Source organism: Oncorhynchus mykiss, chromosome 1 (genome assembly GCF_057628025.1).
Source record: "Oncorhynchus mykiss isolate SJ-2025 chromosome 1, ASM5762802v1, whole genome shotgun sequence".
Classification (NCBI taxonomy): Eukaryota; Metazoa; Chordata; class Actinopteri; order Salmoniformes; family Salmonidae; genus Oncorhynchus; species Oncorhynchus mykiss.
In genome coordinates, this window is record NC_143022.1 from 80530209 (window position 1) to 80556561 (window position 26353).

General features: G+C 43.3%; 1 protein-coding gene across 16 annotated transcripts in view; it reads right to left on the minus strand.

Annotated features, from left to right (window-relative positions):
- LOC110529831 (ankyrin-3) overlaps window positions 1-26079 on the minus strand; it is a 163084-nt gene extending 137005 nt beyond the window's left edge. For 15 of the 16 annotated variants that reach the window (XM_090241726.1, XM_090241718.1, XM_090241659.1 and 12 more), the window contains exon 1: window positions 25057-25993. In XM_090241726.1, the coding sequence (XP_090097852.1) occupies window positions 25057-25122 (66 nt within the window). In that variant the 5' untranslated portion in view covers window positions 25123-25993. Of the gene's footprint in view, window positions 1-25056 lie in introns of all 16 variants that reach the window. The other variant, XM_090241594.1, reaches the window with a different exon arrangement.
- Window positions 26080-26353: the final 274 nt, after the last annotated feature.

Consider the following 26353-nt stretch of genomic DNA (forward strand, 5'->3'; position numbering starts at 1 on the left):
CTTTTGACTCTGTCAATTAGGTTAGTATTGTGGAGTAACTACAATGTTGTTGATCCATCATCAGTTATCTCCTCTCACAGAAATTAAACTGTTTTAAAGTCACCATTGGCTTTAATGTGAAATTCCTGAGCGGTTTCCTTCCTCTCTGGCATCTGAGTTAGGAAGGACACCTGTATCTTTGTAGTGACTGGGTGTATTGATACACCAATCAATGCCTTCACCATGCTCAAAGGGATATTCAATACTTGCTTTTCTATTTTATCCATCTACCAATAGGTGCCCTTTTTTGTGAGGCATTGAAAAACCCTACTGGTCTTTGTGGTTGAATCTGTATATGAAATTCACTGCTTAACTGTGGGACCTTACAGATAATTGTAAGTATGGGGTACAGAGATGAGGTAGTTATTCAAAAATCCTGTTAAACACTATTACTGCACATAGTGAGTCCATGCAACTTATTATGTGACTTGTTAAGCAATTCTTTAGTGCTGAACTTATTGGCACAGCAGTCTAAGGCACTGCAGCTCAGTGCTAGAGGCGTCACTACAGACCCTGGTTCGATTCCAGGCTGTATCACAACCGGCCGTGATTGAGAGTCGCATAGGGCGCACAACTGGCCCAGCATCGTCCGGGTTAGGGATTGGCCGGGGTAGGCCGTCACTGTAAATAATAATTTTTTCTTAACGGACTTGCCAAGTTAAATAAATAAAGGTTACATTGAGGCTTGCCATAAGAAAGGGGTTGAATACTTATTGACTCAAGACATTTCAGCTGAATTATTTTGATTAATTTGTCAAAATTTCGAAAAACATGAGTCCACATAGACTTTATGGGGTATTGTATATAGCAAGTGTTAAATAAATCTCAATTTAATACATTTTAAAATTCAGGATGAAAATGTCATTTGAAATAAGTCAAGGGGTGTGAATACTTTCTGAAGGCACAGTATATACATTCTGTTTGTCTGTGAAAATGACCGGCCGACATATCGACTCTCAGACTGTCAGCATCCAGGATCAGAACTAACAGTTGTATAGCCAAGGAATAATTCAAGAGAATGACCAAATGTACACATTGGTGGATGTTCTAAGAGAATTAGTATACCTGGATACGTAATACCTGGAGCTCAGCACTGTTAGATCAATGAGATGAAACAAGTACTCATCTTCAAAAGAAGAGTTTTAAAAATGTATTATTCTGGCAAGTTTCAGACTGAGAAACTATAGTCTTAACACCTTTTTTTTTTAAAATCTAGAACCTAAAACGGTTCTTTGCCTGTCCCATAGGAGAATCCTTTGAAGAACCCTTTTAGGTTCGAGGTAGAACCCTCTTGGGTTCCATGTAAAAACCCTTTCCACAGAGGGTTCTACATGGAACCAAAAATAGTTATCTTAAGGAGACAGACGAAGAACCCTTTTGGAACCCGTTTTTCTAAGAGTAGTCAGTGCAAAGGGCTCTTGAAGCATTATTACCATCAAAAGATGTGTTAAGAAGATATTGGAGATGTGTAACATAACATGTGTAACATAACAGCAGGTGATCTTAGGTGATCTTTAGTTGTACATGACACGGAATTCACTTATTTATTTGCAACAGTCGCAGACAATCTGAAAACCCAGATGCTCCTCTGCTGTAGTCAACAGGACAGATGGGGGGAATAAGTCATAGCCTAGCTGTGAATGATTTCTGTTACTATCCACATCCTACTCCTGTGGGTGGAATGAGTCAATAGGAAGAGAAGAACAACTGAAGCAGCACAGTTTGTCTTTTGACAGTGGATGGTGGGTCATACTGTCTAATGGGTTTGGTGAAAAACCTTTCCCGTTTGTAGATGTTTTCCCCCTAGCGCAGCCAGGCTTCTGTATGATGCTATAGGATCCCAAGGGATAGTCAATGAATAACAAAACATGGAATTGTTCCTCGATTAAAGCGTTTCTTCAAAAAGCTCATGTCTGGCCCATATAAATGACACATCCATTGCTGCTAGCTGTGCATGGTAGGTAATTGTGTCTGTTTCACATGAAAATGGCAAAAGAATAAAACATGTCACGGTCGAATTCCAATTCAAACGCAGGTTTATTTAACGGTTCCTACTGCAGTGAAACAGAGGTTCATTACCAATACCTTGGATCATTATAAAGTAACCCGGCTATAATCTGTCACCACCTGAATGCATAAAACATGAGACAACATAAAATAGGCTGAGAGAAAGTGGTAGTCAACCGCAAGTCATCTACACAACTTTTATTTCCATATGGCACAGAAGTAATGTGTTGGGTCCAATTAAATCAGAGCCTACTGTCCAGGACAGGCTCTCAGACCAGGAAGAGATGATTCAGATGAGAAACCATCAGAGTGCATTAAAACCCAAGTCATTTCCAGTAGTCATGTCCTAATGACGATCATAAAGTAGATTGTCTGATTGCTTTTCGACTAGAGTCGGAACCACAAAAGGACAAAAGCTGTGAGACAAGGAGCTCAAGGTTTTTTCATAGAGAGAGCGAGAGATGGAGGAAGAGAGAGCGAGAGATGGAGGAAGAGAGAGCGAAAGATGGAGGAAGAGAGAGCGAGAGAGGAGAGAGCGGAGGCAAGCTAAATATGGACCAAATGGCCACTGGGGTGTGAGGGGTGCGATGGGGAGGTTGAAGGGTATAGTGGTTAGAGTGGAGTACAGTAGAGAGGTGGGTCACAACCCCCGCCACTCCAGCCACTCACGACAGATGACCAACACCCCAGCGGACCGCTGTTCACGTCTGCACTCAGGAACCTCACGGAGAGCATATCTCCATGGTGACTTGTCTCTATGACAAGAGTCACCAAACAAACTGTCACAAAACCCCAGAGTCACTGTAGGGACCAGACACTGTCACCAGGATACTCCGGAACCTACTCACAAAGAAGCAGCAGGCAAACAATGGTTGCCATGACAATCCAAGCCCGAATTGGCCATTACCGCCTCCGCTCCACTGTGTGGAATCCATATTAAAACTGACCGTAGTCCAGTCTATCTATCCATTACCGCCTCCGCTCCACTGTGTGGAATCCATATTAAAACTGACCGTAGTCCAGTCTATCTATCCATTACCGCCTCCGCTCCACTGTGTGGAATCCATATTAAAACTGACCGTAGTCCAGTCTATCTATCCATTACCGCCTCCGCTCCACTGTGTGGAATCCATATTAAAACTGACCGTAGTCCAGTCTATCTATCCATTACCGCCTCCGCTCCACTGTGTGGAATCCATATTAAAACTGACCGTAGTCCAGTCTATCTATCCATTACCGCCTCCGCTCCACTGTGTGGAATCCATATTAAAACTGACCGTAGTCCAGTCTATCTATCCATTACCGCCTCCGCTCCACTGTGTGGAATCCATATTAAAACTGACCGTAGTCCAGTCTATCTATCCATTACCGCCTCCGCTCCACTGTGTGGAATCCATATTAAAACTGACCGTAGTCCAGTCTATCTATCCATTACCGCCTCCGCTCCACTGTGTGGAATCCATATTAAAACTGACCGTAGTCCAGTCTATCTATCCATTACCGCCTCCGCTCCACTGTGTGGAATCCATATTAAAACTGACCGTAGTCCAGTCTATCTATCCATTACCGCCTCCGCTCCACTGTGTGGAATCCATATTAAAACTGACCGTAGTCCAGTCTATCTATCCATTACCGCCTCCGCTCCACTGTGTGGAATCCATATTAAAACTGACCGTAGTCCAGTCTATCTATCCATTACCGCCTCCGCTCCACTGTGTGGAATCCATATTAAAACTGACCGTAGTCCAGTCTATCTATCCATTACCGCCTCCGCTCCACTGTGTGGAATCCATATTAAAACTGACCGTAGTCCAGTCTATCTATCCATTACCGCCTCCGCTCCACTGTGTGGAATCCATATTAAAACTGACCGTAGTCCAGTCTATCTATCCATTACCGCCTCCGCTCCACTGTGTGGAATCCATATTAAAACTGACCGTAGTCCAGTCTATCTATCCATTACCGCCTCCGCTCCACTGTGTGGAATCCATATTAAAACTGACCGTAGTCCAGTCTATCTATCCATTACCGCCTCCGCTCCACTGTGTGGAATCCATATTAAAACTGACCGTAGTCCAGTCTATCTATCCATTACCGCCTCCGCTCCACTGTGTGGAATCCATATTAAAACTGACCGTAGTCCAGTCTATCTATCCATTACCGCCTCCGCTCCACTGTGTGGAATCCATATTAAAACTGACCGTAGTCCAGTCTATCTATCCATTACCGCCTCCGCTCCACTGTGTGGAATCCATATTAAAACTGACCGTAGTCCAGTCTATCTATCCATTACCGCCTCCGCTCCACTGTGTGGAATCCATATTAAAACTGACCGTAGTCCAGTCTATCTATCCATTACCGCCTCCGCTCCACTGTGTGGAATCCATATTAAAACTGACCGTAGTCCAGTCTATCTATCCATTACCGCCTCCGCTCCACTGTGTGGAATCCATATTAAAACTGACCGTAGTCCAGTCTATCTATCCATTACCGCCTCCGCTCCACTGTGTGGAATCCATATTAAAACTGACCGTAGTCCAGTCTATCTATCCATTACCGCCTCCGCTCCACTGTGTGGAATCCATATTAAAACTGACCGTAGTCCAGTCTATCTATCCATTACCGCCTCCGCTCCACTGTGTGGAATCCATATTAAAACTGACCGTAGTCCAGTCTATCTATCCATTACCGCCTCCGCTCCACTGTGTGGAATCCATATTAAAACTGACCGTAGTCCAGTCTATCTATCCATTACCGCCTCCGCTCCACTGTGTGGAATCCATATTAAAACTGACCGTAGTCCAGTCTATCTATCCATTACCGCCTCCGCTCCACTGTGTGGAATCCATATTAAAACTGACCGTAGTCCAGTCTATCTATCCATTACCGCCTCCGCTCCACTGTGTGGAATCCATATTAAAACTGACCGTAGTCCAGTCTATCTATCCATTACCGCCTCCGCTCCACTGTGTGGAATCCATATTAAAACTGACCGTAGTCCAGTCTATCTATCCATTACCGCCTCCGCTCCACTGTGTGGAATCCATATTAAAACTGACCGTAGTCCAGTCTATCTATCCATTACCGCCTCCGCTCCACTGTGTGGAATCCATATTAAAACTGACCGTAGTCCAGTCTATCTATCCATTACCGCCTCCGCTCCACTGTGTGGAATCCATATTAAAACTGACCGTAGTCCAGTCTATCTATCCATTACCGCCTCCGCTCCACTGTGTGGAATCCATATTAAAACTGACCGTAGTCCAGTCTATCTATCCATTACCGCCTCCGCTCCACTGTGTGGAATCCATATTAAAACTGACCGTAGTCCAGTCTATCCATCCAGTGGATGTAGAAATACAGCTAGTGTTCCTCAACAATCAACAAGACATCTGTTACGCAAATAACTTTCTGGAAAATATTTATTTTGAGTAAACCAAAAACATTTCAGACAATCAATTCATACAGTAGAATACCGTTGATCAAACAAGCCTTTGGACACAGTCAAGCTGTAGGGCACAGTTTATTGCAAAGGGGAGGATGTATGCTGTGCAAATGCATTCCTTTTGAATTGATAACTATCGTTGGTAGCTACATGACATAATGTAAAACCGTGTCGATTTTAGCCACGCTGTTCTGGGTTTTGGATGCTCATCAAACACAAGAACCTTCCTCCCTGCATACTGTGTGTAGCAAAAGCCACCAGCGCCATATGCCCATCACTGGGTTGCAATGCCATATGTCTTTTGCTGCTGGTGTAATGCTTTCTCTGTGCCAATCATCTTGCTTGTGGATGGGACACTTCATTCGTACGGTGTGGTCACGAGTTCAGAATGGTGTGTGTGTCTGAATGTGTTTCAAATTGTAAGCACCTACACTTATTTGACAAATGTACGTGGAAGCATGTGCTCATGTTTATGCAGGTGCTTGTGCATGATTGCAGACAGACTAGTTTGTGAGAGTGTGCGGTTGTGAAAATGTCAGAGCGTATGTGTAAGTGCGGGCGTACCCTTACCAAACCTATTACTCTTATAAGCGTGCTTAAGCCAGTGGCCAGTGGAATATCCTGAGTGTCGAGTTTCCCATCACGATGGGCTCACAGAGGGGTGCCAAGTCCTGAGAGCTTGGGGAGCCTCTCGCACTCCCTCCCCTCTAAAGTACCACTCCTGTCCTGTCCCTTATTAGTGTATCAGCAAACAGCTGGGCAGCACTGTAGGGACATAGAGAACTCCTGAACCACACACACACACACACACACACACACATTTACTCCTCTCCTTAAAGGAAAGCTCTGCTCCCATTAAGGGTGTGTTGGGTGGGGTGATGTTATTGGACTAAGAGTTGAAAGCAGAAGTTGGGAGTACCTAAAGATTTCACTTTGGCCCCAAATTTGCAGTAGGAGAACGAGGATCTTAATTGAGTCATCACTCTGTGTGTTAGTCTTTGGCAGATGACATGCAGGTAGACACCACTCAAACTCATCTAAAATACAGCCAGGCAGTAACTCCTGCAACCTTCAACCCAACTAGCGCCATGTCAAGTCTTCCAAGGCTTCATAAGATGCCTGTACTCTAGTTTCTGTTCACATAGGACAGCCTATGGCATGCAGGTTTAGTTTTCACTGACTGGCAAGAAGGACACATTGGCCATCCAAGGCTGGCTGTAGTTTTTCCACTACTACGTTAGCTCTTACGTTGACAGGGATAAGGTTACAGGGTCCAATGAATGATATCGCATACAAAAATGCATTCCAATATTGTAACAGGTTCTTTGAAAAAAATGCATTTGTTGCCATAACACACTACAATCAAGCCCAACGTTTAAGAAGGGTAAGGTTATGCATACCCTATGTGATAAACATTCTAACACACTCCCTCTTTCTCATATTCACACTAAGACGGAGATAAGAGGAGAGACAAGAGGTGGCATAAATGTCGTGCCCTCTCCTCCAGACTCAGGGACTTGACACGCCTCGCATGAACTCTAGCCCCTGTCCTACACAGCCCTACATGGAGGCAGAGCTGAGCCATGGATGAGGGCCATATTTATATAACACACACAAACATCAGAGTGTGTGTGTGTGTCAGTCAATCAACACTACTCAGATGAAGGGAAAATGCAATTGCCAGTTGCAGCTGTAATCCACACAAACTGAATCGATGCAACTGTAGCTGATACGGATCCATTATGCCTCTTCCTGCCCTTATAATTCATATAGACGACAAATGAGAATATCATAAATTGTAACAGTTAATCATGTAAATTCAATTTTGAGAAGTTAATCCAGCTGTATCGCAAAGTCATGCAACGGTGTGTGTGCCTTAAAATCTTCACTGCCTTTCTGCCTCTGATCGAACAGGCAGGGCTTCTTTTCGCCTCAAGACCTTGCATCAGCATAGAGGTCTATTCTAATGAAATACAGGGCGATGCACTTGACGGCTATGCTTAGAATTACCGTGGTATGAATTGTATCAGCAATTGTTACCTGACTATCCTGTTCCTTGACGATTGAAAACTGATAAACAAGACTCCTAATCAGGGAGTCTGCTGATTGGATAAACTCCCAGCATGCACTTTGGTAACTAATTATGGATCTCCACACAGACAACTTCCTTAATCGAGAAAAACACAGTGAGGAGTGCCAGACATGAGATCTTCAGAAATGACTGCAAATCAGCATAGCCTCTTCTCTGAGGTCTACAAGAAACACATTGCTGTCAATTCTACTTTAGTTTTCACATTACGTGGATCTGAAAACGGACCTAAAGTAAACATCAGTCGATCAAAAATGTGTGATCGATGCATCCCAGCTAGCACATAACGGTTTGTTATTTTGCATACAACTTTCTGGGAATGGAATAGGGCTGAGTTACCCAAAAGCATCGTAGCACTACGATCATCTTTCGTCCAGTCCATTTAGTTTAAATGGAATTAAGATGATCTTAGTGCTACGATGCTTTTGGGAAACTCAGCCCTGGATAGTTGCTTGACTTTGGAAAATTCTCAGCACATTTAAGGAACTTAGCTAAATATTATAATTTTCTTGATTTCATTACTTAAAAAGAACGTTTCCTAAAAGTTCAAAACACTGTTACATTTCATTTCAATTATGGTAATGTTATAGGAACGTTCTCCAACTGGTTTGACATTGGGAATGTTCTCAAATAGTTAAGAGAACATCAAGAAACAAGGTTCTTCATTTGGAAATTTCAGTACTTCAGCATACAGGTTACCTCATGGTTCTATTTAAAGTAATGTTCTCAAATTGTACCAAGAACTTTAGTAACATTCAGAGAACATTCTATTACCGGTCAGGAAACTTATAGTGTCACTACCTGAATGGGAAATGAAAAACATACATTCCCACAACTTCCAAGGATCCAAATGTGCTAGCTGGGCTATCACAGCAACAACATTAAACCAAGTCATACATCAATGAGATGCAATCATCTTCTCCATCTCTGAAACACAATATCCCAGAGAAAAGATGCAGGCACTTATCAATGTTCCCTACAAGCCTTATAGCGCTGAGATGAGATCCAGGGCGAACCTCATAAGCAACACCCTTCCTCATCCCCTCCCTTTCCTCACTCCATCCCCCCTCTCTTACTCCTTTCAAATGCTGCTACTTCAGTCACACATAAATGGACATTTCAAATGTCACTCCAGTGGAGTCATTGTGGGGGTGGGGGATAAGACCCCCCGCCGCTCTCATTCTCCCACCCCCACATGAAAGCTGTCATCATCTCCACCTCAACGCTGAGATAACATTTGGGCACCGATGTGTATATCACTCTAAATCCCCATAACCGCAGCCACCCTGGCTGTCTCTTCACCTTCTCCACTGACCCCATACTGTCATTGCTACTCAGCCAGAGGGGAAATGAAAAGCTGAGAGGTCAAAGCTTAGCATTCAAACACAGATCCACAGAGGAATCTCATTGGTTCTTCTACCGTTGAGTATGGCCTCTAGATAAACTAACAACAGAAAGGGAGAATTTCTGTTCGGGAATAGAATCTGAAAAGATAAGACAATAATCTAACATCCCCTACAACAGTATCAGACATATCAGAACAGAAAAGCAACAGCAACGTTTGTAAGACCTACAAGGCTACAAACAGAACAATAGCCTAACCTGGAAGGTCTACACAACTATGGCATTATGGAAAAAGCAGGCTGTTCAGCACACTTTAGCAACAAGTGACATAAGGGTTACAGTGAGTTAATCACCCAACAGCTCAGATAATCTAGTTAGGAGATCAACTAATGAGCTTCACCCTGAAAGGATGCAACCCATGAGACAACAGTGGGTCAGATGAATGAAGCAATGGGCAGTAGGGGGATAAAATACATTAATTAATATAACAAATCAGTTGACCCACCTGTTTATCTACTAAAAGGAGATGTTGAGAAATAGTAAAACAGTTTGAATCCATGCGCCGTGTTTCGCTCTGTGAATTCATATCAAATTGAGGTTAGGCTACCTGTAGTTTACACCGACGTTCTGCGTGCGCTTGCTTTGGTCTGGAGGGGTCAGCGCGCCTGGCGCGGTCTCCTAGGCAACTGACAGGGGCGCGCAGGCACAGAGCCGCAAATAGAAGACAGAAGAGTAGACTACCTCAATGGCAGGCTACTGAGCTACAAAAAACACATTCACACATATTTGGCACACATTCTTAGCTAAACCTACCAGATTTAAAAACATCTGAAATGCATCTGCCCGGCTGCCAGTCATTTTAATCTCCTGTGATTACAGATTTGTTTTAAAGAGTCTGTTCTTAATCTTAGTCTTAAAGACAAACGGACTTTTCCAGTGTGTTTGGCATTTTTCAGCGACAGACATTGATATTGGAACTACACTCATGTCTGAGATTTCCAGCATTTGAGTTCTGTTAGAAGATTAAATGGATTCATCTGTGCTGAGACACAGTCAGAGAGACACACTGGCTGGCTGGCATGATAAAGGATTCTTTGCCTGTGTTTCTCTGCCATGACTGTCTGTCTACACAGAGATTAAATAAAGAGCACTGTTGCTTATTAACATTCAACATTATGTTAAGGTATTTTTGTCTGCTCCAGAGTTGAGACTGATGCGTATAGTTATAGTTGACATGTGCTTTCAGTTAGAAATGAAGAAGGTGCCATTTGGGGAGGTTGGTTGGTTCAGAGATGACTTATCCAACTCAAACAGGCTGTTAATGGGGTTATGCCATTGCAATGAGACACTCCCACATTGATTAGTGCTTTGAGCTGAACTATCATTATCTGGGTCATAGAGAGAGACTTCCCTCGTCAACAGCAGGAGAGCCCATTCTCTGTCTGACCCAAATCACTCCTCAAGCTATTCACTTCGTTTTAATTAAGGGCTCATTTAACACACACAGTGTGCACCCTCTCAGCACATACACACTCACATAAACAGGCACACACATTTGTAAATACACAATCATACTTTCATACACTCTTGGGAGCTTGTTAAAGCAGATTTCCAGGAAATGCTCCAGATGCAGGGTTCAGTGGCGCGTCTCCAGGAGAGGAAATAGATGTAGAGTCGGACATAACAGCAAGTGTTCATTGCTTCCGCTCAGGCTTTAAAGCTATCAACACACTCAGGGGGGTACCTCTCTTTCTCTCTCTTTCTTTCTCTCTTTTTCGCTCTCCCTCTCTCTCTCTCTCGCTCTCTCTTTCTCTCTCTCTCGCTCTCTCTGCCTCTCTCTCTCTCTCTCTCTCTCTTGCTCTCTCTGTCTCTCTCACTCTCTAGGCCACTGATCCTACTTGTTGGCAGGCAGAGGATAATGAAGGCTTTGATGTACAGACGTGTGCCAGTGTGTGCTGTACATGTGTACAAAGAGGGAGGATTGTGTGTAGAATCTCTACCCGCCTCAAATAAAATAAAATGTCATTTTATTTGTCACATGTGCCAAGTACAATAGGTGTAAACCTTACAGTGAAATGCTTACTTACAAGCCCTTAACCAACTGTGCAGTTTTTAAGAAAAATAAGAGTTAAGAAAAATATTCAGTAAATAAACTAAAGTAAAAAATAAAAGATCAACAATAAAATAACAATAACGAGACTATATACAGGAGGTACCAGTACCGAGTCAATGTGCGGGGGTACAGGTTAATCGATGTAATTGAGGTAATATGTACATGTAGGTAATGGTAAGCTACAATGCATAGATAATAAACAGCGAGTAGCAGCAGCGTAAAAAAAAGTCTGGGTAGCTATTTGATTAGCTGTTCAGCAGTCTTACGCCTTGGGGGTAGAAGCTGTTTAGAAGCCTTTTGGACCTAGACTTGGCGCTCCAGTACCGCTTGCCGTGTGGTAGCAGAGAGAACAGTCTATGACTAGGGTGGCTGGAGTATCCTGCCTTCTGACTTCACTTGTCTGTCACCCAGTCATCAGTAAGTAAGAGATTGACAGATAGAGCAGAAAGGTAAACAAAGCAAGAGACGTATGGAGTGATAGAGGGAGAAAGGACCATATGCAAGAGAGACAGTGAGAGGGATGATGAGGGAGAGTGAGAACCCATGTGAGAACCGCTGAATGTTCCGCCGCTCTTTTATCTGTCAATGTGAGTAGGGCAGAGGCACTCTGATGGGTGATAGATGAAGTGTTTGCTTCTAATCCAGCTTCATTCCTTACACTACAACTACCATGACCCTGACTCATAACACTATGCTGGTTCATTAGTGCACTACTCAGAGCAGAGCGATACATGGTCCCATATAAATAAATAAATTATACTGTATTTCTATGACATGGTCTATACATAAGATGTGAAGCAACCTGCCCCTTATTTCCCCACACAGTGAATGAGGGTATAGGTTTAGATGATTGTTTTTACTGTATTCAGTGAAAGGCCAAAGATAAGTGGTGAGAAGGGCTTTAAGATAAGATTTGACAATATTCGTAAGGCGTCAGCTGTTATCCATGTCTTTTTTTCTTCCTTTGAAAGAGTCAACTCTAAGAATTTGTTTGGAGAAATCTAATTCTATCACATAACCTGTTCTGTCAGGCTCATTCTGGGGTTGCCTTTATCCACAGTGAAACAGTGTTTGTGTGATCTCCTGATACTCAGCAGCACACTCAACTGGGACCTAACCGTCTCTCTATAGAAAATCTCCTGATACTCAGCAGCACACTCAACTGGGACCTAACCGTCTCTCTATAGAAAATCTCCTGATACTCAGCAGCACACTCAACTGGGACCTAACCGTCTCTCTATAGAAAATCTCCTGATACTCAGCAGCACACTCAACTGGGACCTAACCGTCTCTCTATAGAAAATCTCCTGATACTCAGCAGCACACTCAACTGGGACCTAACCGTCTCTCTATAGAAAATCTCCTGATACTCAGCAGCACACTCAACTGGGACCTAACCGTCTCTCTATAGAAAATCTCCTGATACTCAGCAGCACACTCAACTGGGACCTAACCGTCTCTCTATAGAAAATCTCCTGATACTCAGCAGCACACTCAACTGGGACCTAACCGTCTCTCTATAGAAAATCTGACATTTGTTCGGCTCTTCAGACAGTGTTCCTTAATTCAAATGATCAGCAGCTCGACAGCTCTAATTAGCTGGCATTATAGTTAGAATAATAAGGTAAATCCCCACTATGGAAGCTGGATCCACTCTCCTCCTTTATCCCTGGAAAGACCAGAGTATATCCCCTCCCAAACAGACTGAGAGGATGATGGAAGAGTTCAGATAGCATTATGGAATAGACAGACATTTTTACAAAGCACCCACTAAAAGGACACATTTCCTTGTCTGAAGATCTGATGATATCTGCCTAGGTTCTTTGCATAAACCCAACTTAAAACTGATTTTAAAGTGAGCAGAATTCATGCTAACTCAATTTCCTCTCTGGCTGTCTCAGTATCAGTACCATCTCATTACATTACCAATTCACAGGACGAAGCCCCATCAATAGCAATGTGGTTTTCAGCTAATCGCAGCTGTGGCTTGGATTACAAAACCACCCATTATTGCAATTATTTCCTTAAACCAAGATATCCAAAACATATCACATAGAGGTTTCTCTGACATATTATTCCTTTACATTATTTATTTGCACATGTCTAGATATACAGTACTTGACTCAATAGAATAGGTATAAGATAAGCTTGGTTGTAGTGTAATAGAGAAAGAGAGAGAGAGAGTGTGTGTGTGTGTGTGTGTGTGTATGTGAGTGCATGCGTGTATGGGATGGTTCTCACAGTCGTGGCTGTATTGTGCACTGTTGGGGTTTCAGCCTCCGGACAGTGATCTTGGGCTGTGCTGACTTTGCCGGTCTAGTAAGTGTGTTATTAAGTGCTCAGACTTGGAGCCTGTAGAATTCCACTAGTAAAGTGTTCGTGTCTGGAGAATCTAGAGGGAGAGATCCAAATATATTTTGTACTTGCACGTGCACACACACACACACACACACACACACACACACGCACACACACACACACCCAGAGTCAAATCCCAGCAGATACATAGCCTCCACAGCAGTACTCCTAGCTGACTGTATTTCATCATGTGGACTCTGACTTTCAGAGTTGATCACATCTTCCCACACAGCTTTATGTAACACCTTTTCGATGTGGTAATTCCAGAGATCAGAGATTTCCATTGTGTTTCCTCTGTGTTATATTGAAGAGGGTGATTATTAAGCTATGTGTTGTGGTTGTCTCCTCCCTGAATGCACTTATTTTTGTAAATCACACTGGACAAGAAGGTCTTCTAAATGCAAAGACCTCTCCCCATGTTCCCACTCAGGTTTTTACACTTGTTACTCAGCCACACTGACACCTCTCACTTTTTTGTTGTCCCCATTGACCAACCGCCTCTGCCCAGAGTCTGGAGAGCCACCCATCAGATCTGGAGCGCTTCTGGAGCTCTACCAGGTTCATAGACGGGCACCACCAGGATCTCCCTTTGGCCTGCCTGTGGAAAGGGATAGCCTCTGCCTTAGGGGAAAGGTCACCTGTCTAATGCAGATCCAGGATCAGTTTATCCTACCCAAATCCCAATCCCAATAAGAGATGACATCCAGAGCTGACCTTGCCGGTCTAAGAAGTGATCAGTATCCTGAGGGGGGAAAAGGCAACCATTCTCTTCCAAACTGAGCTTTGCTGCTGCTCCTATCTGCTGAGATTTATTCATGACACAAATGGATAAGAGCCTCCCTCCCTCCCCCACCAGTTCTCACCCATCCACTCTACCCTCCCGGCCTCCATTATATCATCTTCAGACCCCTCTGATGTTTCCTCCAACCCTCCCTCCCTGTTCTCTCCGCTCGCATTAATCACATATCATTAAAGGGATACTTCAGGATTTTGTCAATGAGACCCTTTATCTACTTATCCAGAGTCAGATTTTTTATGTCTCTGCATGCAGTTTGAAGGAAGTTGCTAACTAGTGCTAGCACAATTGCAAACTAGCATTAGCGCAATGAGTGGAAGTCTATGGGTATCTGCAACCGTACTAGCAGATACCCATAGACCTCCAGTCATTGTGCTACAGATACCCATAGACTTCCACTCATTGCTTTAACGCTAGTTTGAAATTGTGCTAGCAATACTTAGCAACTTACTTCATACTGGACCCACAGACAATTTTTTTTTATAAATGACTTAATCTGACTCTGGGGAAGAAGATGAAGGGCCTCATTGCCAAAATCCCAAAGTATCCCTTTAAGTGTCAGAGAGAATTCATTTTCACTGTATGTGTGTGTGAGGCACAACTCAGGACATTTGGTGCAACAAGCTACGATGGCTGCTCTGGTTGCTCTGGCTTCAGCTTGGCTTTCTGTCTTCAATTAGTGTCTGGCTGAGGGATTGGCCGGGCTAATGCCTTCCTGCCGGCACCCTGGCCTGTTCTATATGTAGGGTAATAGGGGGCATCTCCACCCCGAGATGAAACTGTATCTATGAGTCTGTAAGATCACAGACGTAGTGAACACTGACAGAAGACGCCAACATGCAACATGCATCCATATTTGTTAAGTAGGATAGATCTATGGTGTGCTCTTTGTACCTAGAAAAGTGGCCTCTTGCTTTTGATGCCTATCTCTCTGACACACACACACATATAAATAGAGAAGCACACACCCTCACACTCCTCACACTCCTCACAGTCCTCACACTCCTAACAGTCCTCACACTCCTCACAGTCCTCACACTCCTCCCACTCCTCACAGTTCTCACAATACTCACAGTCCTCACACTCCGCACAGTCCTCACAGCAAACAAACACACGCATACAACACTCACGCATGTACACATGCTCGCGGCACACTACATGCACACCACATGCACGCACACGTGCATTTACACCCACTGTTGATTTGCTTTCTGGGGTATCTCGTTAACAGTCTCACACAGTCTTGGTGGGAGGTTGTTACACTCCACACTCCTATTGACCACAGGCTCCAGAAATGTGTCACTGACAACAACAACTAACTACCAAACTAGCCCTCTACAAACCCCCCAAAGCCCTCCCTGGCCTAGCCTTCTATCCCTGCAGTAATTTCACACCCCCTCCGACTGAGACTACCCCCGTCCAACCTCGACTACTCCTCTTCAAAAAGGCTGCTATGTCACACAAAACAGGCTTATAAAATAAACTGAAGGAGAAGTACTCAGTGATCTATTCTGTGATTGAGCCTTTAGTTCAGTATTGCATGTTTCTACTGTTTAAAACAGATTTGTAATGGTACGTTTTTTTGCAAAACACTCTTACAGAAGCAATACAATCTCAAATTTGTTGCTGAGAAAAGAGGGAAGTAATGACAGAACAGAACCAACCGTCTCTGGGTTCCTCATTAAAGCCTATGGTGGGGGAATGGACTATCCCAGGCTCAAAGGAAAATCTGATGAATCACATCTATATGCTAAAAGCATGTCAGCATAGAGTGGATGTAGCGCACTGTGTTCACCCTAACCCTGAACCTATGACTCTGATTTCTCATTTCATTTCTCCACCATCTCTGCTTACCAGAGAACTCACTTTCTCTCTCACCCTGTTTCTCATTCCTCTATTAGCTATGTAAGTGAACTTTTGGATCTGCCAATCGAATATCCATTTCCTTTTAAAGAATATTAAAGACACAGACACACACACACACACACACACACACACACACACACACACACATTCTATTATGAATAGTGAGGTGAAGATAATTGTAATGCATGAGTGAGTGTGTGTGTCTGTGAACCCAGGCCAAACACAGTGTTGGGTAAAGTAGCTGAATCAGTGAAGGCTCAGTGTGGCTCTTCAAAACGGTCACTTAGACTACACCATAAATTATGACAAGGGGCACCTCCTCTCCTGTTCTACTCAGTTTTCAGAGAGCTAAAAATATCATAACAGCATCACTACTGCCAGTCTGCAATAATAACACTATGAATATTGTGACATTACTGTGTCATTAGCTGGTCATGGCATTGCTCTGTATAAAATCCAATGGGAATTTGAATCGCATGACTGAGGGTTTTTTTTTTAGGTGTGAGTATCGACCTCTCACTATCTTTCCACTTTCCAATTCAACTTCTGAACTCACATTCTCTCACGGCTTCCTTTCTCTCTATATGCTGACATCCCTCTCTGCTTAAGATGTTCTCTCTCTCTCCCTATCCCCCCCTCGCTCTCTCTCGCTCTCTCTCTGTCTGTATGCTTGTCTCTCGCTCTTTCTGTCCCTACTTTCCTTCCTCCACCATTTCTCTCTCCCTCACTGTGTGGGAGCTGGCTGTCCCAGGTGATGTTATTCCCTGTGGGGTCATGTTACATCGCTGTCACCCCCAGATCTACGTCCCTCGGTAGCACTGGGACATTTAAATGCTCTTCCAGACCACATTCTCCACCCCCAGCCCCCTGTCTCAGGAGCAGCCTATCGGGTTCCTACTCCGACACCAGAGAGCCTGGGAAAAACGCTGTGGCTCCAAGCAGAGACGTGACGTGATGTTCTGGAGTGGGTTGGGGATCCACCGGGATTACAGCCATCCTTCAACCTGAGGACCGAGCGAAGGGACCTGTCTGGCTTGGCCTAGTCGGCAAAGAGCTTCCCCCAGGGAAGAGTTGCGAGATTATAGCTACATTCCTATATTACTCCTATATTAACCAAATGTGCTCTTCCCCAAAAGAGGGGGGCATAGAGTGTTGGAAGCAATTATTTAAAAAAAGCATAGGTTGACTAATATCATGACATACATTGCTCCCTGCTAAATTATACTGAAGCTGAAATTATTCACTGTCAATGTACAGCGTTTAATAAATACTTTTTGGTAGAGCTCAGTATATTCTTTTCAATAGCTTTTACAGTTGCCATGGTGACACTCAGGAGAGCTTAAATAAGATCTCAGACTTGATAAAAGGGTTTTTACGTCCTGGTGACTCAGACCAGGACTGACAGTTCTTTGGAGTCGATGAGGTGGCAGGCGGAGTGAGCAAGAAGCAAGACATTGAACATGAAGACATTTTTGTAGAATGATCTTACGGAGGCAATGCCAGAGGTTCAGCAACACTGCCAAAGGACCACATACAGATATAGGATCTTAATTTGATCACCCTGTTGCAGGAGAACTTTCATGGTTTGAGGTTTTTAAAGGCTTCTGAAGTTTGTAATTTCACACTCAATTATCCCTTACAAAAAATGTATCAACCCCTACAAAAATATCCGTTCATTATTATCCACACAATAGTTCCTATTTCCTGTTGCTGTATGATTATTTTCCTGCTGTAGCAAACTGGTTAAAAGTAAGATCCTACATCTGTAAAGAGCTTTCTGGAATAGGCTCAAAGACATCAAAGCCTGAGCCAGAACAGGTTGAAATGTGGGCCTTTCAGTTGCCTTGTGGCTCTCGGATTTGGAAAGCATTCAGCAACATTTCAGGGGATACCTTGACTCAGCATTAATGTTTTGTGACCATGCACAAAGAGAGGAACAGAAAGACACTGGTTTCTATTGAGCTGAGTACAAGCTGGTACACTCACTCTCTCAGGTGCTGACCATGAAACTCACAAAAGGGTGACATTTTCTCAGAATTGTTCTACACTGATGGAGAAGAGAACGGAGACCAGGTTAAAAAGGTGGACTGTTGTGGGTGGAAGACACCTGTTCCTGGAATTCCTGGTTCATTACATCTGATATTGTATGTGCTTGGATACCTACACTCTTAGAAAAAAAGGTGCCATCTAGAACCAAAAACGTCCCCATAGGATAACCCTTTGAATAACCCTTTTTGGTTCCAGGTAGAACCCTTTTGGTTCCAGGTAGAACTCTTTTGGGTTCCATGTAGAACCCTTTCCACAGAGGGTTCTAGATGGAACCCAAAAGAGTTATACCTGGAACCAAAAAAGGTTATACATGGAATCAAAAAGTGTTCTCATATGGGGACATCCAAAGAACCCTTTTGCAACCCTTTTTTCTAAGAGTGTCTGATATGTGTCTCTGTGCATATGTGTATGTTTGTGTGTGACAATAATCATATTTCTGGTCCAGGGGTTTGGTTTCTAGAGCTACCAGCGACAGCGCCTCATGCTCACTTCCTACCCTAAAGGCCTGGGGTGCAGGAGAAGGAAAGAGCCATCCTGCTGATCTAGAATTGGTTTACATCAACAGCGGAAAATGGCACTAATGCCATTGGGTGGGGGTCAGGCTAATGTTGATTTATTTAACTCCCCCTACCTCGCTTCAGAGAAACGCTTCCACAACCATGGCAACAGACCCACACACCGTGACGATGATTTAGTGCCAGTTTGCTGCTGTATAAATACTCTCTCTCTCTCTCTCTCTCTCTCTCACTCTCTCTCTCTCTCTATGCTCTCTTTCTCTCACTCTATTTCACTCTCTCATATGATCTTGCTGTCCTCCTCTCTCTCTCTTTCTCTCTCTCTCCATGTAATGTGCGTTATGTCTGTCTATCTCTGTCTCTCTCCATGCTCTGCCTTCCTTCTCGTTCTCTCGCTGTGGGAGACGGATACAGTTCATTTGTGTCTGATTTTCTCCTGACTGGCTGACAGGTTGATCCCTCTGCCCTCTCCCCAGGGCATGCAGCTGTGCTGGGGCCCATCTGCCTGGAGGAGCACAAGGAAGATCCCAGAAGAAGATGTGTGTGTGTGTGTGTGTCTGCGTGCACACGTTTAAGGACGGTGGTGTATGATTATCATGCCACACCCATGAGCTTAAAAAATGTGAGGTGGAGGGGTGACGTAGGAGAAGGAAAAGGAAAATCTCTCACACACACCAACAATGTTTTCCCACAACATTACTAACATTACACATTAAAACAAAATATTAATTTGATACATCAGTATGTCACAGTGCGCACACACACACACCCCCTCACTTTGTTTATTCTATTCCCATTGGTCTGGGCTACTCTCTCTTCTTGTCTTTCTCTCTGTCTCTCTCTTACACACACATACACACACATCCTGCTCCTCTTGATATACTTTCTAATCTAAAGCGTAAACCTATTCCGCTTAAGGATACACTCTGTGCCAGGTCCATTAACTTAATCTAGAAGAAAAAACACAGACTGGTACTTCAACATATTGCATGGGAGAATTCTGTCAGCACTTTCAGTAAGACTGTGTTGTTATCGACAATGCTCTGATATGGGATTATATCACCAATCTTGTAAACACAGGGCTCTTAGTCACTGTCAGAGTTATTTCACTAAGACAAATACCAGAGCACTGCACTATCAGTCCCGTTGCCACGGAGCAAGGCATTGGGCCATCATTTAAAACAAAAGATGGAAGAAAGAAATGGCAAAACTCTACAGAGTAATTCCAGTCCCCTACATCATATTTGTCCTTCCTAAATAAACCAATGCCTCACCTTTGACCTCACAAAATAACATAATTTTGTCTCACATAGATAAACATATTTCCAAGTGTCACTACCTTTGTCAAAGTCAGACAATAACCAACCATACAGCATGATTGTTAGTCGCTTTGGATAAAAGCGTCTGCTAAATGGCATTTATTATTATATTATTATTATTATATTATTAACATACACTGAGTATACCAAGCATTAGGAACACCTTTCTAGTACTGAGTTGCAGAAGTTTAGCATCACAGAGTTGGGTCATTGCCATGACAACGGAGACAGACAGATTACCTGCTGTCCCCTCTTGCAATGTGAGGTGACAGGCCAGGATATCCCCACTGTCCTCCAATGATAGGAGCTGTGTCTGGAGCAAACCCACAGCTGTATGTACATCCTTCACCTATGTACAGTATATTTACATGAACAAATACATTGAATATACTTTGAATAAATGCTAACTAGATGCTGAAGAAGGGAGGAGTATCATATTAGTAATCTTCATTTATCAATCACATTATTTTACTGTATACTGAAGTTCTCTCCAGGATCCTACATCATTTGAATGACAGGCATTAGGATCTGAAGCTGCACACAAACACAGACACAAATTACATTTCAGTTTGATTTATAACATTTCCGTAATCGTCGAAGTCAGCAGCCTTCGTTTAAAATATACTGTACTTGATTGCATCCTTGAATATTTCCCATCAGGAGTCTCATGAAATATATATTTGGCCTGATCGCTACAGGGTTGACTAGAACACCGGCCCCCTCTGCTCACTCTCCCTCTACTCACTCTCGCCCTCTATATCCCTCGCTCTCTGAACAGTAGTTGCCATGGCTACAATCATTAACACATCTGGCATGCTTATCTGCTGCTCACACACACTTTAACATTCCATCAGAGGAATACATTTGTATGCATATGGTAGAGAAGGTATTCTCAGTATCATGCCCTCATCAGAGATCGTTCACCAGTAGTTGTACTGATTATCCTCCCAATGGTAGAGCCTATTTGTGGATCCTGAGGTGTGAGGTAACTAATGTTGACAATGTTCTAGATTTAGGTCCTGGTGTTATCAATGCTGTACTGGATGTTTGCTTGTACCATAGAATACATTGGGAGCACAGGAGGTTGGTGGGACGTTAATTGGGGAGGATGGGCTTGTGCTAATGGCTAGAGCGGAATGAGTAAAATGGTATCAAATACATCAAACATGACATTTCCATGTGATTGATGCCATTCCATTTCCTCCGTTTCAGCCATTATTATGAGCCATCCTCCCCTCAGCAGCCTCCACTGATTTGGAGTGACGGGTCTGGTTAGATGCAGTAGGGGAGGTAGTCTGGGCAGTGGCGATTTTAGCATGTTTTAGCATCTTGGTGGGGCAAAAAAGAAAAGTGGGATGCATGCCAGCAAAGCCACTACACAACACAACACAAAAATACATTAATTGCACTTTAACAGTAACAAACGGTGTCCACAAACGGCCTACATAAAGCTGTCCCAACAGCAGTCCCAACATCTTACCGCTTCTACAGTTGGCTATCAGCGAAGCCTTGTCTGTTCATTCAGCCTAATTTACTGCCTTTAAAAAAAACAGAATTCAGAATTCAGAACATGGGCCGTTCTTACAGTGCTCTACCCTGTACACCAAATCAGAACCATAGGATAAATAAAGGGGGCATATAAGCAGACAATGAAAGCTCTAACAATAATCAATGATTACATTTCTCTAAAACAGGTTATAGGCTACATGTGCACCACCAAGTCAGAACAGTAGGCAAAATTAATAGGGGTAAATTATTAGGGTGAGGCACATGGGCAACTAACATCTTACTACACAACAAGCACTTTTTATTATTTTCTTAGCTACCATATACGTATCTCCTTGGCATATTTAATTATTTATGCAACAGCATACAATACATTTTTGTACTCACCCTGTTGTGCTGTGCTCACTTGAACAGGAAGGTTGCATGGCAGTCCTTCGTGGGCAAATTTTGTAATCAAAGTCTGGCATTCTCAGGATTTATGGTGCTTTCAAAACAACTGGGAACTTGGAAAAAAAACAAGGTTGAATCATGATGACGTCATTGATCTTCAGGTCGTAGCTCTAGAAAGAGGCCGGATTTACAATTCTGAGTTGGATAACCGTACAAAATGTATTTTCCCAGTCGGAGCTCGTTTATTCCCGTCTCCCAGTTGTCTTGAACTCACTGAAGTCAAGTTTTTGCAGTTCCGAGTTAACAGTTGTTTTGACAGCATGGCTAATGTTGAATGCTTATAATTTTAAACTTGGAAAAGATCCCCTTAATCCCAGATTTGGGACCAAACAGCCACTCCACTGAATAGCAGGCTAGTGATTGCTTTACAATGCTTGCAGTTAGCCACTGTCACTGATTCCTTCCAAACCACTCATAGTTGATTTTGCGATATCCAACTTGTTGTGTAATGTTTATGTCCAATGGCCAATGAGCACCGATACGTTTTATCTATAATTTCTCTTCATTATTTATCTTTATATGAAAAGGATTAAAAATTATTTGCCAGTAGATTGTCGACTTGATTCATGATGATGACTGCTAGCTAAGATTTAGGAAGTATGATGTTGACATGATCAGTCCAATCAAAGCTACTGTACATAACATGATTTGACGTCATTTTATCTGTGGACAATGACCTTGAGCCTTCTTGGATGGGCATTTCTAATGTAACTCTATGGCAGCACCCAAGGGACTAGAATTTTCGAGCTCTACCCTTAGACTTGGTGGTGATATAGTGTCCCCATGAGTGACAGAACACTGAGCCAATCACAGTGCAATGCTCCGTATTTTCTACCACAGAAAGCACTGAGCTAGGCTGACACACCTGCATTTTGGAGCTGCCTTGTTAAAAAAAAAAAAAAGAGAGACCATGTTTGTATGCGGCTTTATTAAATAAATTATATATATTTTTTTTTTTACATTGTTTGCAAACTGATATGTGACACGTATTAATGCCAAAATAACATGCAAAACAGGCAAGACCAAAAACTATATTTAAAAAAATAAAAAGTATTTATTGTGGGGCTCAAAATATGTGGGGCTCTGCCTCACCTGCCCTGAATGACTGGTCGCCACTGAGTTTGGGTAACAGTTTTAGCTAACATTCCACTCCTTGCCACTCCTTTCATTTGCCAAAGAGGCTGACCTTTCGGCAATCTCAGTCTCTTTGGCAAATGACAGGAGTGGCAAGGAGTGGAATGCAGTAGCTGAATAGAGACGCCAACCTAGCTATAAGGGAGGTGCTCGTGTCTCCAAAGCACTACTGACATGCATAGTTGGCAAGAAGTAAAAGGCTTTCCTAGCCATAGAACACCACACTTACAGAAAAACCTAATGAATTTCACATGTGGAGTGTTCCAAAAACACATGTTTTCATGTGATCAAATCAAATCAAGCTTTATTTATACGGCACATTTCAGACATGGAATGCAACGCAATATGTTTCACAGGAAAAACAACTCATCAAAGTTTTTATTTTCATAGTTTTTTTATATTTAGTACACAACAAACATAAGAGGATAAGAAACTAAACAATAACAATAAAAACGGAACGAAATCATGTGTTTTTCCTGTGAGGGCAGTATTTCCTGTGATGATTACTACACATTACATCACTGCTTATGTGAAACAAATCAAATACCTGGCCAGAGGAATTTAGGCAGACAAGCCATCTGTTCTTTTGGTTGAAAGTTTTGTGGTACATTTATGAAATTCAAAAGGGAGAGGTTATAGTTCTCCTGTGATTCAGTTGTGTAACCAGCTTTTTCACATTCTGTGATTTAGAAACCCTTTGAGCTGTGGCCATTGATTTTTTACAAATTGAGGCCCTGTGTGTGTGTGTGTGTGTGTGTGTGTGTGTGTGTGTGTGTGTGTGTGTGTGTGTGTGTGTGCAATTGATATGCGCATCCTAGAGGGAGCAAGAAGAATGCCAGCCGAATTTTGTTCCCATGTGGCTGCATGTATTTTGGGGACAAAAACAACAATTTGATTTTTGATTAAAACAAAGCAGAGTGATATCAGTTCTCACATCACACACTAAGAGATATTGGGGGGCAACAAAGGAACTTACTTCATCCCAGTATCAGCCATGGCCCTGCCAAAAGATTCATACCAACACAATTATCCCAACCTGATAACCCTGCCCGGTTCACTGTTCAAAGCCATACCCTCAAAGCTTCCCTAATCCTCTAGCCTTTCCCCTATCCTGGTCTCCAGTCACCTGCCTCCGGCCCCGGGCCAAGGCCTCCTCTCTGTCCTGCCCTGTAGGGATCAGTGGAACCTGCTGCATCCTATTTATCATGGGCTTACCCCATTGACAAAACAACAGAGCCCCAGGAGCACAGCACAGCACAGCACTTAGTACTGCTTACAAACACACATACACACACACTCACAAAAACATATTGTTTTTCATGACAGGAACACTGTGCTGTGCCTAAGAACACCTTTAATCCAAAGGCTTGATCACGGCCTCTGGGGACAGAAGGACAGTGTCAGAAGTACAGCAGTGGACTCACATTGACGCTGTTGAAGAGAAACAACAACAGATGCTTCCCTACACCCAAACCCTGAGGCTGTCCCTACCCCTTCATCCTTACAGTGGCTGCTTAGGTAATAATGAGGCTGCTTTAGATCATCAGGTGCACTGGAAATACCAGAGCAACCAGTGGTCACGATGAGTGATTTGTGAGTCAGACCTTTCATGATGGCTTTGCATTCCTGGTGAGTCAAATACACACTACAACAAACACACACACACACACACACAAAAACAATTATATGCAGAACTGCTTTGTACAATATGTTCTGTTGTTGAATAAGTCTATGTATTTATTAACATTTTATGATCTCTGCATTGAAGAAACAAGAAACAAACAAAGTATTTTTCCATTCTCCAAATGTCTAACCAAAGTTAACGTGCAGGAACACGCGTGAAGACACACACACCATCCTACTTGAGGCTTGTTTTATTATGAAACATACCACTTTGATCTCTTTAAACTTACTCTAAAATCCCAGACAAACAACTAGCAGGAGTCATTTGTGTAAACCAACCACTGCATACAAACACATTTCACAGCTTTTACAAAGACAACCAAAAGCTGGTTCCTTTACATACCTTTTTGCCTTTCTTCTTACGATGCGCTGGTTTGCCAGTGGTTTTATCTTTAGCTTCCTCACTCATCTTGGGACTAAAGATTTTCTGATCAGTTTTTATTCCAACATGTACAGTAGTGCTTCGGCAGTGGTGTTGCTTTCAGTGGTGATAAAGTCTCAAACCAATATAAAAGTCCATTTAAAAAGGGCTGTTCCACTGAGAGAGAGAGTGGACTGGAGAGGCTCACACACACACATACACTCACACACTCACACTCACACTCACACTCACACTGAGGTCCACTCGAACCGCTTTGCCGCGTGAACAGTGCCTCTCTCCAACACACTCAGAGGCAGGGTGTGGAAGCAGGAGAAAGAAAGGCAGGAGGAGGACGAGGGGGAGGAGGAAGAAGAGTAAGAGTAGGATGTGGATGTTGATGAAGGAAGACAGAAAGCCAAGAGGTAGAATCAAGGAAAAGAGTATATTCCTTTAAAGGTAAATAATCCTGTGGGTTGTTGGATCTAGTGCTGCCTATCTGACAGTAGACCCAGTAGCCTCCAACTCCCTTCTAGTCTGACTGAAGCTGATGGAGAAACTGATGGAGGGTGAGGGAGAGTGAGAGAGAGAAAGGGAGAGAGAGAGAGAGAGAGAGAGAGAGAAAGGGAGAGAGAGAAAGGGAGAGAGAGAGAGATGGGTGAGGGAGTGAGGGAGTTAGTGAGAGACAGAGAGCTCACGCAAGAGAGAGAGAAGTGGGGGCGTGATCCACACAGTTACAGAGAGAGAGAACAGTGAGAGAGAGAGAGAGGACAGAGAGCTAAACAAAGCTAGACAGAGAACACAGAGAGCCAAATGATCAGTGGACGGTTGACTCCAGCGTTGAGTGCTTCCTGAGCGGTAAGAGGCTGCTTATGTTGTTCCCAGACGGGGCTGCGATATCAAATGAGAACCCTGCTCCTTTGGCAGGCTGGGGAGAGAGGAGTGAGAAGCGGATCATTAACATGACGCATCAGGTCCTTCCAGAAAAGGAAGTCTCCCCACACCCTGTGCCAGCAGGATCAGCTTACTGAGGAGAGCACTGGAGAGAGAGACAGCCCACCCTCTCTCAGACCACAACAGGAGGCAATGTTCATATAACAAAACATCTTGAGAGAGAGGGAGAGACAGAGAGAGAGAGTGAAAGAGAAAGAAAGAGGGGCCGCACCCTCTTAACCTCAAGAAAGCCATATTTGAGCAGTTAAACATCTAATAAGACAGGAGAAACGGAGAGAAAGAAGAAAACAAAGTCCCAGGTAACAGAGAAATAAAGAGCGTGATGAGA